General features: G+C 40.6%; 1 protein-coding gene across 5 annotated transcripts in view; it reads right to left on the bottom strand.

Moving 5' to 3' along the window:
- UBR3 (ubiquitin protein ligase E3 component n-recognin 3) overlaps positions 1-16,318 on the bottom strand; it is a 128,863-nt gene that overhangs the window by 51,196 nt on the left and 61,349 nt on the right. For all 5 annotated transcript variants that reach the window (XM_084812492.1, XM_084812511.1, XM_084812520.1 and 2 more), the window contains 3 exons: positions 12,109-12,197; positions 2,290-2,439; positions 1,229-1,362 (listed from right to left, as the gene is read on the bottom strand). In XM_084812492.1, the coding sequence (XP_084668618.1) occupies positions 1,229-1,362; positions 2,290-2,439; positions 12,109-12,197 (373 nt within the window). The remainder of the gene's footprint in view (positions 1-1,228; positions 1,363-2,289; positions 2,440-12,108; positions 12,198-16,318) is intronic.

The following is a 16,318-nucleotide window of genomic DNA, read 5'->3' as shown; positions in this document are numbered from 1 at the left end:
TGAGGCCCCAAAGAGCTGTTTGCTTTCTCTTCTTTTGCCCTCCCCTTCTCCTAGTGCCAACTGGGAGCAGGATGATGCAGAGGTAACAGTGGTGCAGTTGACCTTATTCTCTCTCTCTCTCTGCTCTCTAGCAGCAAAGACTTTTCTTCTCTGCTTCTGCCTCATTTTCAAGCCCTGAAATCCCCATAGCCTAAAGAGCTATTTGGTTTCCACTCCCCTTTTGCCTTTCCTTTCTCCTAGCATTCAGGATGCATCTTTCCTATGGTGGGTTCGTCTGACTGTCCCAATTCTGCATATACTACACCAAGAGTGGAATTTGTAGCGTAGGGGATGAGTGCTAAGGAATTCCCATTTCGTGGCAGATGCAAAACTTGTGAAAATTGTGCACAGGTTTCAGCTGTGCAGGAACTGTGCAGGAATCTCTTATGTCGCTTCAAACAAATATATATTTTTAAATTTCCCATAATCAGTATATCCATTTTGCAAACATTGTGGTAGGTTTAGTGGTGAGTAAAAATGCCCCCCAAATTTACCACCCCATTTGCAGATGGTGAATTGGGAGAGGGGCTTCAATAATTTTTCAGGAGGCCAATTTCAGGGCCCTGAAACAGTTTCAGGGTGCTTCCCATGGCAGCGGTGTCTTCCCTTCTCTCTCTTTTTAAACTGTTTAAAAACATGGACACACATACACAAGCATTGTTCCGGGTGCATTCTGGAGGGGAAATGCACAGTGAGCCAGAGCTCTACTTCATCATTGCTGAAGCTACTGACAAAGCCAGTTGTTTTTAAACAGTTTTTAAAAGAAAAAGAGGAGAGTTCTGGTAAGCACAACTGCACTCCTATTTTAGGAGGTCAAACCACTGATTTGCCAGAGTGACACCTACAAATATTTAGATAAGGCCACCCAGTTAAATTCATGGCTGAGCAAGCATTTGAACCTACGCTTCCCAAGATGAACGTTGCGACACTGGTTCTCATGGCTGAGAATGAGAACAATGACACTGATTCTCACAGTTGCTATTTCAGAAGCAGAGATGTTATCCAAATCCTTAATCCCTGTGGAACCCTCATAGCGTTGTTATCATTTTTAATACATCCGGGGTACCATTTTGATTCAACAAAATTGTAACAAAAATCATAGTATATGACCAGAAAAAGTAGCTGCTAATACAATTAAATACAGTCAAATAAATGAAATACTATCACACTAATGCTGCAAGCAACGTACATCTTTAAAGAACTGCTGTAAAGTCGCAAGTCGAGCTTCATATACTGTTGCACATGTATCCCAAGGGTATATCTGCTCCTTTTCAGACATTGGCAGCTTCTTAGGTTCAGTAATATTGCGGCATTGTCCTAAAACTGCAGAGAGAAAGAATAAGATATTTGCAGCATAGCAGGAAGCAGAGTTAAAGTTCACCCGAGTAGTTAATTATACTTTTTATCCATGCAAGTCAGATAAAGCATTTGCTGCCCACTAATGGTCAAAAGCGGTCATAGAATTGATGCATTAGGAAAACCATCTGAAGGGCTAGCTGTACTATACAAGAAGCTAAATATTGCATTTTGCTTTAACAAACAGGGTTTTATACTCAGGCAGTAGCTTAATCTGGGGGAGGGGGGGAACCTTTTGGGCCTGAGGGTCACACGCAGTGCCAGATTGTGAGTCAGGACCTGTACACACACAGAAAGACACGCTTTCCCCCCCGCCCCCATTTCAGTGTACAGGAATGGGGTGGTTCAACCTTCTCTCTCTGCCCACTGAGATCACGGGATGGGGTTATGGGGTGGGTGGGAGTTAAACTCCCCCTCCCCAGTGTTCTTGTTCAGGAAAACACCATTCTGTTCCCTGCCTACCAGCTGATGGGTGATTAGCTGGGCAGTGGGGAAAAGCGGGCCACATAGAGAGAGGCTAGAGGTCGCAGGTTACCCATATGTGGTTTAATCTCTACCATGGTTAGGAAATGGGGTGGAAAGGAGGCAAATATTGCATGTCTTTCTCTCCATCTTAGTTAATTCTCATGGGATATGGGAATAAAGGGATACTATTCCTCAAAATACAGACTGTGGAGTATCTTACTAAATCCAGTATACAAAAACAAGAGGCTGGAGAATTTATCCGTGTGTGTATGTGAGGGGGGCATATGTACACCCCACTCCAGTCTCTTATAGCTCCGCTGAAGTACAGCAGACAACACTAGTTGTCATTGAAATATTGTCAAATATGCAGATACATTATTCAGCTCAGTAAACTGTTTATATCATGAAAACCCATTTCTGAAGCCATACCGGAAGAGGCTTGTAAGAGCACAACTAATCCTGCTGGCCGGTCTTCTGTGGAAGGGCCACTCTGTCCACAAATAACACAATCATATATAGCTTCAGAAACATGCTGTTCTGCTGCTGCTATCTCCATAGCAATGTCTGTGTCTGGTGACTCTAAGGAACAGAGGAGAAAAAGGATAAGGGGGAAGAAATACCCTCATACGGAAATGGTTAAATTGAAGCCATTGTCTGTAATCTGAACCATTACAAAATATAGTGTATTACTTTTCCACTTGTGAATGCTTCACATGTTTAATTTTACCAACACAGAGCTTAATTTCCATGCTAAAATAAGCATGTTCTTTGTAACACTGGATGGCAGGACAAGCTTTTTTTTAACTGCAGCTAGAGACTTGGAAGCTGCTGCATATACCAATTTTGCAATCTGTGTGGCTGCAGCCCAAGAGAAATAAAAAGAAAACATAAATGAAAGTCTTCTACACCCATGACTAGACCTATTAATTACATACACAACCTGCAAAAATTATCCTTTTCTCAGTTAAGCACATACCTAAATCTCAGACTTCTTAGATGCTACAAATTCTTTCACTGAAATTGATATAAAAAGATGTCAAAGAAGCACAGATGAAAGGTAAACAATGCCACATTCACCAGTCTCTTTAATTATACACTAAAGCTCATGAGCTTCAGCAATAACCACCTTTCCAAGGGGGTAGCGAAAGGTATCAGGTCCGCTGTACCATGGTGGAGGCAGAAAAGGACAACTAAAACGAACAAAGAACTGGAGCAACTCTCCTATGGGGGAGGGTTACAACAGCTGGGATTGTTTAGCTTAGAAAAAGGATGAGTAAGGGGAGACATGACAGAGGTATACAAAATTATGCATGGTGTGGAGAAAGTGGATAGGGAGACATTTTTGTCCCTCTCTCAGAATACTAGAACCCGGGGTCATCCCACAGTTGATTGGTGGGAGATTCAGGAGAGAAAAAAGGAAGCACTTCTTCACACAGTGCATAGTTAAACTATGGAATTCACTACCACAAGATGGAGTGAGGGTCACCACTCTGGATGGCTTTAAAAGCAAATTGGACAAATTCATGGAGGATAAAGCTATCGATGGATACTAGTCCTGATGGCTATGTGCTACCTCCAGTACCAGAGGCATATAGCTATGTACACCAGTTGCTGGGGAACACGGGCAGGAGGGTGCTGTTGCACTTGTGTCTTGCTTGTGGGTTTCCTGTCGACAGCTAGTTGGCCCCTGTGTGAAGAGAATGCTGGACTAGATGGACTCTTGGTCTGATCCAGCATGGCTCTTCTTATGTTCTCATTCTATGGACAGCCATCTAGCAGAGATGCTGTACTTGCATTCTCCACTGAGCAGGGGGTTACACTAGACTAGATGATCTTCAAAGTCCCTTCCAACTCTTTGACTCTATTATTCTATTTGGAGTGTTCCATCTCTTTATCTCTCAAATGCCCCTTATTTATCTGACATCTGCTTTTCAATCCAAAGTTTGAAAAGTTGGGACTTTGCAAAGGTAACAAGAGGTAGTATGACAGCATTTATAAAGCATAATGTGGAATGTTTCTCCCACTGAGAGATACTGGAATGCATGGTTGTCTATTAGCAAAGGAGGAAGGTAAGTTGTCAGCAATCTTACTCTTACAGTAAAAGATAAAATCTTAAACAAAAATGTAGATGCATGTCCATCCATATTACTTGCTTTTTAAAAAGCAAACATTAATGTTTGTAAGATTAGACCGCAATGATCTATTTACTGGTTTGAACAATGTAAGTTATTAGAAAAAGGCAAACTGCAGCTAAGATCTTCCACTCTGCTTCCTTAAAGTCTGGCTTGTTAAATAACGCAACAGTAACTGATTAAATCAGGACCTATCACTTAATTCAGTAACCTGCCAGACACATCTCTGTAAACATACAACTATATCATACTTTCTCTGTGGAACATATTTTGCTATATTTCTACAAACAAACATTTTCAACTCTGCGAAGTTAAGGAAGATGTCCTCTTACTCATGTTGACTTTGCACTTCTAAACACTTTTCACAAAGGGCAAACGAGAGATTGCTTGGGGAGGGGCGCTGATCAAGAACAAAAATCTCTCTGGCCCCTCCTCTCGTGAATGGCGCGAAGTGCTGCCCAACAGCAGCCTGGGATGCCTCTTCACCCCGCCCACTCACAATGCCCCCTCCCCCACAGCCAAGCAAGCCGGACGCGGGGTTGGTAATTTCTCATCTTATTTTTCTGCCATTAGTATTAATATGATGACATAAGAAAACACATTCTGGGATTGGTCTTAGAAATATATACTCCTGGGCCAAAACAGGTGTGTCTAGAAGCTACATCTTTTTCTTTTTTACTCTAGAGTAGGCATAGGGGCCCAATCTGGACCCCAGGGTAAGGTGTAGAGGGCCTTTAAGATCCGGATGGGGGCCCAACATCTACTCCAGAGTAAAAATGAAAAAGGGTGGAGCTGTTTGAAACAGATTTAAAGTAATGTCTGTTTTGGCCTCACACTTCAACACAGCCTACAGTATGTTTGCCATCACATTAATGAGTTTTTCATCTGATGTGCACCACTATCACAGGATAACACTGTAGGAGTAAGGATAAAAAATCTAATTAAGCTGACCTCCTGTTTACTCATGACAGGCTCTTACTTCCTGTCTATATCTGGGTTCAGAAAGACATGGTTTTTCTGATGCTGAGAAGCACCGAGTGATTTGCAGAAAACACAGTTACTTTACAAACAGATGCTCACAAACTATATTTTAAAACATTTATTAACAAGGAAATGTATTTTAGACAATTATAGAAAGAAACTGATATTATGGTATTTGTTGAGAAAGGTTAAAACAAGAAAAGAGAACAAGACGAAGTATAATGCGTACATTACATATGCAGCTTTCTGCTAGCAGAGGTTATCCCTTGCTGGAAGCAACCCACCCAGTATCTTCCCTTTACTTTTATAGGTTTACACTTGACCATGAAATGTGATAAGATTGGTACTCTTTTAATCCCACCACTTCATATTTATTCATATTTGCTGACGCTTTGTTTTTACTTCTACAGTTCTATAGACATTTCACAACTTGTTCTCTGTGGTTTAGACCTGAGACATGAAACTTAATAAGCAAGATTTTTTCTCATGTTCTCTTTTCCCCAGGTCAAAATCAAACTTTGATTTGACCAAAATGTTTGACCTATTACTGTCTGCCAGTAATAGGTCAAAATCAAACTTTGGTTCAGACAGCCTTTTTAGCTAGGCCTTTTTTCCCCCTAATACTTTTTATTCTACTTTTATCTTTATAAATGAACCAAAAAACACCAACAACATAATAATCTTCTACAGTTTCCAACATTACAGTATTCTTAAGAGGACCGCTCAATAATGAAATGGGAGGGGGAGAGGAAGAAAGGAGATAATATAAAAAGGAGAGAGAAGAGCAAAGGGGAAGGAAACAAAAAAGAAAAAAAACGCAAAAAGAGAGGAAAACAAAGCAAAATATAAACAGAAGTTTACATAACAAACTTAAATTTAAACTACGTTACACATAAATTTCAAATATCACTCTACTTAAAGATTATACCAATCTTACAGGTCAATACAGCAGAAATAATCAATTTCAATATTGTGTCTTCAGGCTTATTACAAAGAAGCAAGCTTAGAATTCATTTCCATTGGCCATATCATGCCTTTTAGCTACTATATAATGATAAAGCTTAAGAACAACCAGCAAAAAATATTTACTAATTCTAGTATCATAATATTGAGAATAATAATTAAAAAGAAAAGAAAGAGATGATATAGAATAAAAAATAACAAAAAATAAAGCAATCACTAATATATTTTATACTATCTGTATTTTAGATAGTATCATTTCTAAATATATAAATGAGTGTGCACATTTCTGTACACCCTCACACAGAAGATTTAAATACAGTCTATCATATCCATTTTAAAAGAAGAAGAAAAAAAGGAAAAGGATGAAAGAAAAAGAATGGATATACATAATCAGCTATCTTTGGCCCTACAGACTAAACAAAGCCAATTGACAAAACATGTTTGTAAATTCCAGTTCATGGAGCTGGAGCAGAAGTCTTGCGTGTTTTCCCAATTAGCCACGCCTCCACCATTTCATGATTTAGAAACTTCTTCATCTGACTTTCAGAGAAAATGCAAAACGTAGCATAATATTTTAAATGATATTGTAGATTCATTTGTTTTGCCAGATTTCTCGCCTTGGTAAATAGCCTTCTTTTATCAACCACTTCTTTGGTGTAATCCGGAAATAACATAACTCTATCTTGTTTTGATCCCCCAAAAAAGATTTCCCCTGTCTTGCCAAACGCAGGATATGATTTTTTGTGGAGATTCTTGCAAATTGAACTATAATCATATAGTCAGTTCCTTTAGCATTTGGCACACGGAATGTATGCTCAATATCAAGTACATAATCAGATGACAAAGGAAGTATCTCATGCAGGAGCTTATCTACAAAAGTAAACAAATTTATAATACCAATAATACGCACATTTGCTCTGTGTGTGTAAGCCTCAAATTGCAAGATTCTTGAAGAAAATTATTATGATAAGCTTGCAGGACGGTCTCCTGTGCTGCCACTTGATCTTGCAGCTTGTTAACCTTCGCCTCTAACAGTTGTTAATTAAATTCACAGCCCCTTGCAGGGTGGTGATGGAATTTTGGATTGAATCCAGTCTCTTAACCTTTTCAGCAGATTGCAAAGACAAAGCTTTTATCAGAGCAAGTAACTCCTCTATATTTTCATCGCTTCTCGAAGTCTTTGCCAAGGGAGGTGTGGGAGGGGTCGACGGCACTTTTCTCCTCCTTGGTGTTGCCATCCCTCTTTTTAAACAAATCGTGTAGGTCCCCAAATATTGCTGGTATTCCTTAGTCCATAAACATAAAAACTACATTGGGGCATGTCAGCCCTGATTCCTCCTAATTAGATAGGAGTTTTCACAACTTTGAGCGGTGATTAAGCTCTGGCAGACTTGCCTCGTAGTCCAGTCCCTCTACTGAGTTGCATAAAGTGCTGTTTTTCCAAGGCTTCATCCAGAATGCTGCTCTTGCTTCCCCCTTTCAATCCAGGGGAAGATAAAAAGGGTTTTCAACCTTTTAAAAGCTATTTGAGATAGCGTCCCGCAGAGACTCCGCAGAACACCACCAGGGCGACATTGGCTCCGACCGGAAGTCCTTAGCTAGGCCTTTTTGATATGCATAATATGACCATTGCCTTAAAATTGCCTACACCATTTTTATATTTTGGAAAAGTGATACATACATACAAGCATATATTTCTATTAATTTGCTCTCTGAGATTTAGGTGATAAGATAGCATCAGCTGGCTCAGTTGTGCACTTTTTAAAAGTTGCTCAGTTTTCAAAACTTGTGCATTTTGAGAAAGTTGTGCATTTTTCAAGTGCAAACTTTGCAAACACAAACATAAGTTCAGGAATTTGCAAACATTTTCAGAGAACATGCGCTCCCATTCGGGATTGCGTTCAGGATTGCAAACAGGGCATTTCTGAGTAATTTGCAAACTGAAACAACATTCTCATATATTCCTGCTTAATAGTTACTGACAGTGTATAAACTTTTATCACCACCTAATGGCAGCTAAAAAAACAGCAGTTGGGTTTGTTTGTTTTAAAGTAATACATGAACAAAAAATAATTTTCCTTTTTCTCATTGCCAAACTCCCACATACATTGTTCTCAGAGAAACTAGGCATAATTTTATTATAGGAAAGCAAAACTTCTCCTGTAATGTTTGATGTTAAAAGTGTCCAGGTAACCATGTTTTGTTTTATTAAATGTCACGAAGAAGACTATTCTTTTCCCCTACTGAATACTTTTTAAAACATATAGAATGGTGAATGCTTTCTGGTAGGTACTGAAAATAAATCAATTGAAATGTTAAGGTTTGCTGTGACAGACCCAATCACACTACACAACTCAGTCATCAGCATACACAATGAATATACTCATGTTGTTAAAACATAGTAAAATATCTGTATACAAAACAATTAAGCTCTTGTGTTAACCATTAAATCTAGTTAACCTTTTCATATATAGTTTTTACTGTCATATGGAAGAGCATTCAGCACTGGGCATTTACAGATACAATAAATGGAATGGATGCACTCTATCAAATGTTAAGCTAGGGATGGCAGATTTCCAGCCTGCAACTTAGCCTGGACTATGGAGGTTCCCCATCTAGCCCACAGAGGCTCCAAGCCCCTGGAGACTAGTGGAGAGAGGAATTCCCCACAGCTATCTCCAATCAATTATTGAGAAGTGGAGTGGTGTGCTAAGTGGAATCCCCACTGTTATCTCCAGTGACTGACTGAAAATAACCACAGGGATGTGGCTACATGCACCTCTCATCATCCTAATTTGGATGATGAATGGTGCATGAAGCCCAGGACTTGGCCAGTGTTTGGAGAATCTGCTCACCACATCTGTTTTTAATTAACCACTAACATCCAAATCCAGAACTCTGGGTTCCTTAGGGGTTAAACAACCCAGAGTTAACCCAACAATTGCCCATTGTTAAACAACTTAAGAGTTTCTGGGTTCCAGCATCATGAAATAACTCAGGAATGGGGCATTCCTGGGTTAAGAGAAAATGGAAGTGGCAAGCATCATGCATACATGCACTTTTATGCACCTCCACTAATTCCTGGATTAAACAACCCAGGAACTGGCCATGATGTGTGAACTGGGTCATTGAAATCAATGGGATTTGAAAGTGCATAATGCTGCCTCAGTTTGTACGTATGTAGTACTGTGGTAACAGGAATACATGCTTCATCAGCAATAAGTGAGCCATCTCTGTTGTTCAGTCTAGGAAAGAAACCTGAACTTTAAACAAGCATCCTCAAAAATATGTCCTTTACCGAGAAATTGCAACAGCTACATTAAATTGATTATTAATCAAGCACTTAACTAAAACTGGCATATCCCATTGAAATGTTCTTATTGTTATGATGCACTGGAGCAACACACTTACTTGACATTTATTATAGATTTAGGTTTTGGAGTAGATAACAACATTCATGTGTTATTTAATTACACCAAAAAACATTTTCCCCCAGTCAAGATTTCAAAGCCACAGTAATAACGGGCCTAAATGAACAACTTGAATACCTCCTTCTTTATACATGTTCAGCTAGAAAATTACAAAGACCACAGAAAGGCTGAACATAATCGAGGTCTAGCTAGGAGGCTACAGCAACTCAAAAACCAAGTTCAAAAGCATTATTATTAACTGGAATTAATGATTTCTGTGTACAGGCTTATTATAAGAGAGGTGAACATTCTCAGTTGTTCACAAATACAGACACTTAACTTGCTGTCATACTATTACTGGCCATGTACCATTATTAGGACTACCTGGCATTCTTACAGAAGCAATGGAAAAAAATGTACAGAATTATCACTACTAGCCATGGTTGCTTTTCAACCAGCTAAAAGGAGATGATCAAGAATTGTGAATAATTTTTATGGGTGGTTACCCATAGAACAGCTTTCGATAATATCTTGCATATATGATCTTAAAAAAAAAAAATCAAACTAAATACCAGCCAGCACTGGATTACTGGAACTAACCTTGACCAATATATCTGATGTTTTGTGTTTCTGCACCTCCTCGACTTAAACACTGGAAACAGGTAATACCCCAACATACTAACTAGAGTTTACAATCTGTAACTGGAAGCAACATTGCTCTTGCAGAACACGGTGTGTCAAGGTAGTCCCCAAGCACCGAAGCAACTATCAGAATGTTAATATCTTTTGCCCTAACCCAGCATGTGTATTCTCAGAAGATCTGTTAAAACTAATTTATTTTCCTATAAAATTCAGAAGCTGGAGGTGCTGGAAAACTTGTGTCACTCTGTTATTAAGAAGAATACACTTCTTCCTTATCCAGCCCTGCCCCCAACAACTCTTCAAAAGGCATTTGCTTCAAGAATTGAAAGGTAGTCTGCTGAATCGCATTGTGTTAATAAGAGATTGGAAAAACAATATATTACCCACTTGTCAAAAGGATATGAATTCTCTGAGGAATTCTAAATTATTCCATATCAAGGTCGGCGAAAAAGGTTTCTCAAAGTATTACAAGTGATAAAATTCTAAGATGTGGCAATTCTGTTTGCAAGAAATCAGACAGCTTTGAAGTTTCCCACTCTGGGCTGAATGTGTATTTATACACTGATAAAAGCAGTGCCACAAATTTCTCACCTTATGCCATTCATGGCAAAAACAGAACATAAGCTAAAAACTCATTACTTATTATTTCTGTTTTTAATTTTTATCTTGCCTTTTTCCCAAGGAACCCAAGATGATGTACCTGGATTTCTCTAGCAGTTCCCTGTCCAGGCAATGATCAAATCCAGTCCTGGACAGACCTGAGACCAAGACCATAGTGATGACAAACGACTTTACTGCTACCACAGCATTTTCAAAGAATCGTGTCATGGGAGCCTCCCAGTAAATATGCATTATGTCCTCCTTGCATTGCCTACGTCACTCTCAAAATCACTTCTGTTTGGTATCAGACTATGGATCTACCAGGTTATTTAATGGGACAGAACTTGGAGCTTGGAAAGCACTTTACTGTCAGGCTTATATGGGTCAATTTGAATCACCATTGCCCATCTTTATTTATGTATTTATTTAAATTTTATTTATATAAAGTACTTATACCCCATCCTTTAATAGAATTCTCAGGATGATTTACAAAATGCTAACTCAAGAGGTGTGGGTAACCACCTGAAAACTGGACCCATGTCCATCCTGGCTGGTAAACTCTGGTTAGAGGAAATGGAAGTTGACTGGATGGTGTTTGTTCAAGAAGCCACCTGTTGAACTCCCTGCTTAGCTACAAGCCCATCTCTCACCTCCCATTTCTGATACACCTGATAATATCAGATACCTGGACATTTGCCAGCCTGTAACTTGATATGATGATACTTTCTCTGTGGTTCTGTTTAATGCTTGGGAGAGATCAGAGGAAATTGTATCCTATCAATCCTATTAAATCATCCAGCCATAGTTTATTCTGAGGATCAGGAGTGCAAGCAACACAACTGAGGGACCTGTCAGCGGATTCCTAGTAGGAGATTTGGGGGACAGTGTTTGCTCATCATACCCTCAGAACCTTCAGTGAGGACCCAGGGCTCCATCATGTTATCCACCTCTTCCCATATTAGTTTAACATGTACAAGAAGCTGCTGCACAAGTTTACATGCAGGTTTTGAGTGGAAAATCATCACTACCATTTGACTGATATACCTCAGTCAAACTAAGATTGAGCATAAACCTTTTTTTAAAGGGTCAGATCCAGATTTGCATTGAATCAACTGTGCTGACGGAAGTGACCTTCCCCACCCCCTCTTTCCCACAGCGGTCAGCTACAATGAGTCAGGAGACCATACTTGAATGGGGTGAGCTGTGATGTGGGGGGAAAGAGGGGTCCCCCAAAATCTGGCAGAGAGAACCTTCCACCAGTGGAGCCCTTCCTCTTGCAGAAGGGAGATCCTTGATACAACCCAAACTGCCTACTTTCAAGGTTTAAAAAAAGTTACATGAGTCAGCTGGAGGTCCTAAAATGGAGTCCAAGGGGAGGTTACTTCTTGCTCCCTTCAATCTAAGAGATTATCTTCTTTATTAAATGTGCCCCTAGGTACAATGTTTAGTTTATTATTTTAGCCTCATTACCAATCAACCTGAGAACTGAACTACACAAAAAACAGAGAATACAATCTTACCGACATCCATGGCAGTTTCCATAAAGCTTTTCTGCCTTGATGCAAATTCAGCCAACAACTTTTGTTGCCTCTCCCTGGCCTTCTGTCGCCTAGGATGAAAGAGAAGAAGATAGACAGTAATGAAGTAGTTATCTTGGCATTTATTCCTAAGGTCTGTTTTTAGATTGGTATAGTACAAGAAGCTCTCAAATATTTTATAAAATCTGAAAGGTATTTTTTTTTGCCTGATATGAAATGTCAATCTCCCAAGGCCAAAAGCTTAACTGCTGTAGATACCCAAAGTCCCTTCAAACCCTGTATAGTTCATCCCTTTCTCTCTACCTCCTTCCCTTCTAACTTGAGTCCTAATCAGCTGTCCCCCACCCAGTGCCCTCTAGAAGCCTTGGACTACGACTTCCATCATTCCCAGCCATCATAGCCATTGGCCATCTGGCTGGGAATTATGGGGTTGCAGTTCAACACATCTGGAGGGCATCAGGTTGGGAAAAGCTATCCTAGATAACCTGGGAGAGGAGAGGAGCATGCTCCATGAGAGTTTAACATCTTCACTATAGAAAAGGCCTTGTTGATTACACTTATAAAAAGATGTACCCTACTTTGGATGTTTATTCACAACCACTAAGGCCTGAAATATTAACAGAAAATGAATACTGATATTCTTGGGAATCTGACTGGGTTAAAACGTGATTATTCAGCCAGCTGCAAATCACCCATTTACTATTTCAGAGAAGGATATACACTTCACTGAAGATGCTACAGAAATAGCACAAAAGCCTACAGAAAATGTAATGTTCACATAAGGTTGCTGGTGGGAATTTTATTTCAGACAGCACAAACTTCAGGTCAAGAACACATCAGAATATTTCTGTCCTAGATACAATGCTCTCTTCTTTTTTTACCTTTTCCCTGCTATAATATTTAAGAACAATGAAATAATTAGCTGCCGATAGCCACTAAGGACATGAGGACTTGTCAATTGTTATTTGTCATCACTTTAACAAGAACTTAAATCAAATTTCCCATATTATGGCTTGTAATGACATGGAACTACAGTAGGAATATAGCAGTTTCAGTGAAATTTCATATAAACGCATCTACACCACCAAATTAGTATCCATGATCCCAAACTTTAAAAATACCCACACGCTCACACTGAGAAAAGAACCAAATTTCATTCAAGGAAAGCCCCTGGAGGAGACTGCTGTGTAGTTTGGTATGATTGGAAGCATAACATCATTGACAACTGAAAAGGCATCTTCATACAACAGCTATTTACACAACTGGATTCAATTGATTCCAATGGTGTATGTTCTTTTATCTTCTGCAAGCCATTTCTCACCAGTTTACATCCCATCTTGTAACAGATGGCTGCTGGCAAAGAAGAAAATGATAATAGTGCTTGGTGTCCATGTGGTGCTTCAAATGCACAATTTTTACAGTGATCCTGTAAGGTGGGTCAGTATCATTTTGTTCCTATTAGAGGGGCTGAGACCACCTAGCACCTTTATGAGTTCTGAACCATGGACTTCCAGATTCACAGCTCACCCTCTTAGCTGCTATACTATGCCTCCTGGCCTTATTTATCAGCAGGAGTTACCCATGCTGTTTCCCGCCTCCCAGCTGAGCGGAGCAGAGCAGAGCGGGCTGCTCCGGCTGGTCCAGGGACTACAGAGGCAGGTGGGCTCCCGGGGAGCGGGCGAGCAGGGCGAGCGAGCAGGGGGAGCGGGCAGGAGTTGGCCAGGGGAGTTCGGCAGGGGAGGTCAAGGGGGAGGCCCCTAACATTTTTTTTTCATTTATTTTTTATTTTTTATTTTAACTAACTTTTTTCCATTTATTTGTCTTGTAACACACACTTTCACACCAGTGGGACTCTGCTTTTAACCTCTACTGAGTAGAGGAGCAGGCACAGGCTAGTCTAGAACAATCACAAAGCTAGACACAAAAAGGGAAAAGAGGCTATGGAAGGACAAGACTCTCCAGTGGTGGTGACTTGCAAGGTGTATGCAATGTTTGTTTTCTTGCCTGAGAACAACATGGCCTACACCTGCAACAAATGCAAGTTGATCACGCTGCTGGAGGAAAAAGTAAGTGGACTGGAGTGGCGACTGTTGACCCTCCGGGGAATAAGAGAACACGAAGAGTTCTTGGACAGAATGGGGGAACTACAGCAGCAAAAGGAAGACCAGAAGCTTGAAGAGCAACAGCAAGATGAGGCAGTGGGAAATGCTGAGGTGAGGAAAAATGGAATAGAGGATACTCCTTGGAAAAGGGTGACAGTTAAGAGAAGAAGAACTAGACGCAAATTGCCAATGTTTCAAGGAGGCATGATGTAGTAGTAATGGGGGACTTCAATTTCCCCGATATTTGTTGGGAGACAAATTCTGCAAAACATGGCCCCTCCAGGAAATTCCTGACTTGTGTGGCGGATAACTTCCTCCTACAGAAAGTAGAGGAAGGAACTAGAGGATCGGCTATCCTTGACTTGATCCTAACCAACAGAGATGACTTAGTGGATAAAGTAGCAGTTACAGGAACTCTGGGGGAAAGCGACCATGTTGTACTTGAGTTCTTGGTTCTAAGGGAAGCAAAAGCCGAGTGTAGTCAAACGCGTACCCTGGATTTTAGGAAAGCTGATTTTCATAAACTCAGAACAATGATCAGTAAGGTCCCATGGCAACCGATGCTAGCGAGAAAAGGAGTCCAAGATGGGTGGGAGCTTTTAAAAAAGGAAATTCTCAAGGCACAATCACAACCCCCAGCAAAGACCCCCAGACCCCCAGTCTGACCCCAATCAGACCCCCCCAGCAAAGGCAAAGTACAAGCTGAAGGAGCAGGACTGCAGCTTGAGATCGATAGGCATATGGTCAAGGAACACCTCATTACTTTGAATGAGTTCAAATCTCCAGGGCCAGATGAACTGCATCCTAGAGTGATAAAGGAACTGGCAGAAGAACTCTCAGAACTGCTGTCTTTTATCTTTGAGAAATCATGGAGGACGGGGGAAGTGCCAGATGACTGGAAGAGGGCTAACGTTGTCCCTATCTTCAAAAAGGGTAAAAAGGAGGAACCTGGGAACTACAGACCAGTCAGTCTGACATCAATCCCTGGGAAAATTCTGGAGCAGATCATAAAGCAATCCATCTGAAACCACCTTGACAATAATGCAGTGATTACTCGAAGCCAACATGGATTTGTCAAAAACAAGTCCTGCCAGACAAATCTGATCTCATTTTTTGATCAAGTAACCTCCCTTGTAGACCGTGGGAATGCTGTAGACATCATATACCTAGACTTCAGCAAAGCTTTCGACAAAGTGCCCCATGATATCCTGATGAGCAAACTAGCTCAAAGTGGGCTAGATGAAACAACGATCTGGTGGATCCACAGTTGGCTACAGAATCGGACTCAAAGGGTGCTTATCAATGGGACCTTCTCAAACTGGGGAGAGGTAACAAGTGGGGTACTGCAGGGCTCAGTCCTGGGCCCAGTGCTCTTCAACATGTTTATGAATGACTTGGAGGAGGAGGTTCAGGGAAAGCTGATCAAATTTGCAGATGAGACAAAATTGGACAGGCTAGCTAATACTTTGGAAGACAGAAACAAAATTCAAAGTGATCTGGATAGACTGGAGCGCTGGGCAGAAAACAACAGAATGACATTTAATAGGGACAAATGCCAAGTTCTGCACCTAGGAAAAAGAAACAAAATGCACAGTTACAAGATGGGGGATACGTGGCTCAACAACACTACAAATGAGAAGGATCTTGGAATTGTTGTCGATCACAAGCTGAATATGAGCCAACAATGTGATGTGGCTGCAAAAAAGGCCAATGCTATTTTGGGCTGCATTCATAGAAGCATCGCTTCCAAATCCCGGGAAGTACTAGTTCCCCTCTACTCAGCACTGGTTAGGCCTCATCTGGAGTACTGTGTCCAGTTCTGGGCACCACATTTTAAGAAGGATGCAGACAAACTGGAGAGGGTTCAGAGGAGGGCAACAAAGATGATCAGGGGACTGGAAACAAAGCCCTATGAAGAGAGACTGAAAGAACTGGGCATGTTTAGCCTTGAGAAGAGAAGACTGAGGGGAGATATGATAGCACTCTTCAAGTACTTGAAAGGTTGTCACAGAGAAGAAGGCCAGGATCTCTTCTTGATCATCCCAGAGTGCAGGACACGGAATAATGGGCTCAAGTTACAGGAAGCCAGA

This window comes from Heloderma suspectum, chromosome 1, assembly GCF_057233095.1.
Source record: "Heloderma suspectum isolate Gila_16-S chromosome 1, 16-S_ref, whole genome shotgun sequence".
NCBI classification, from domain to species: domain Eukaryota; kingdom Metazoa; phylum Chordata; class Lepidosauria; order Squamata; family Helodermatidae; genus Heloderma; species Heloderma suspectum.
Note: the sequence above shows the minus strand (reverse complement) of the source record. Positions and strands in the feature narration are given on the sequence as shown.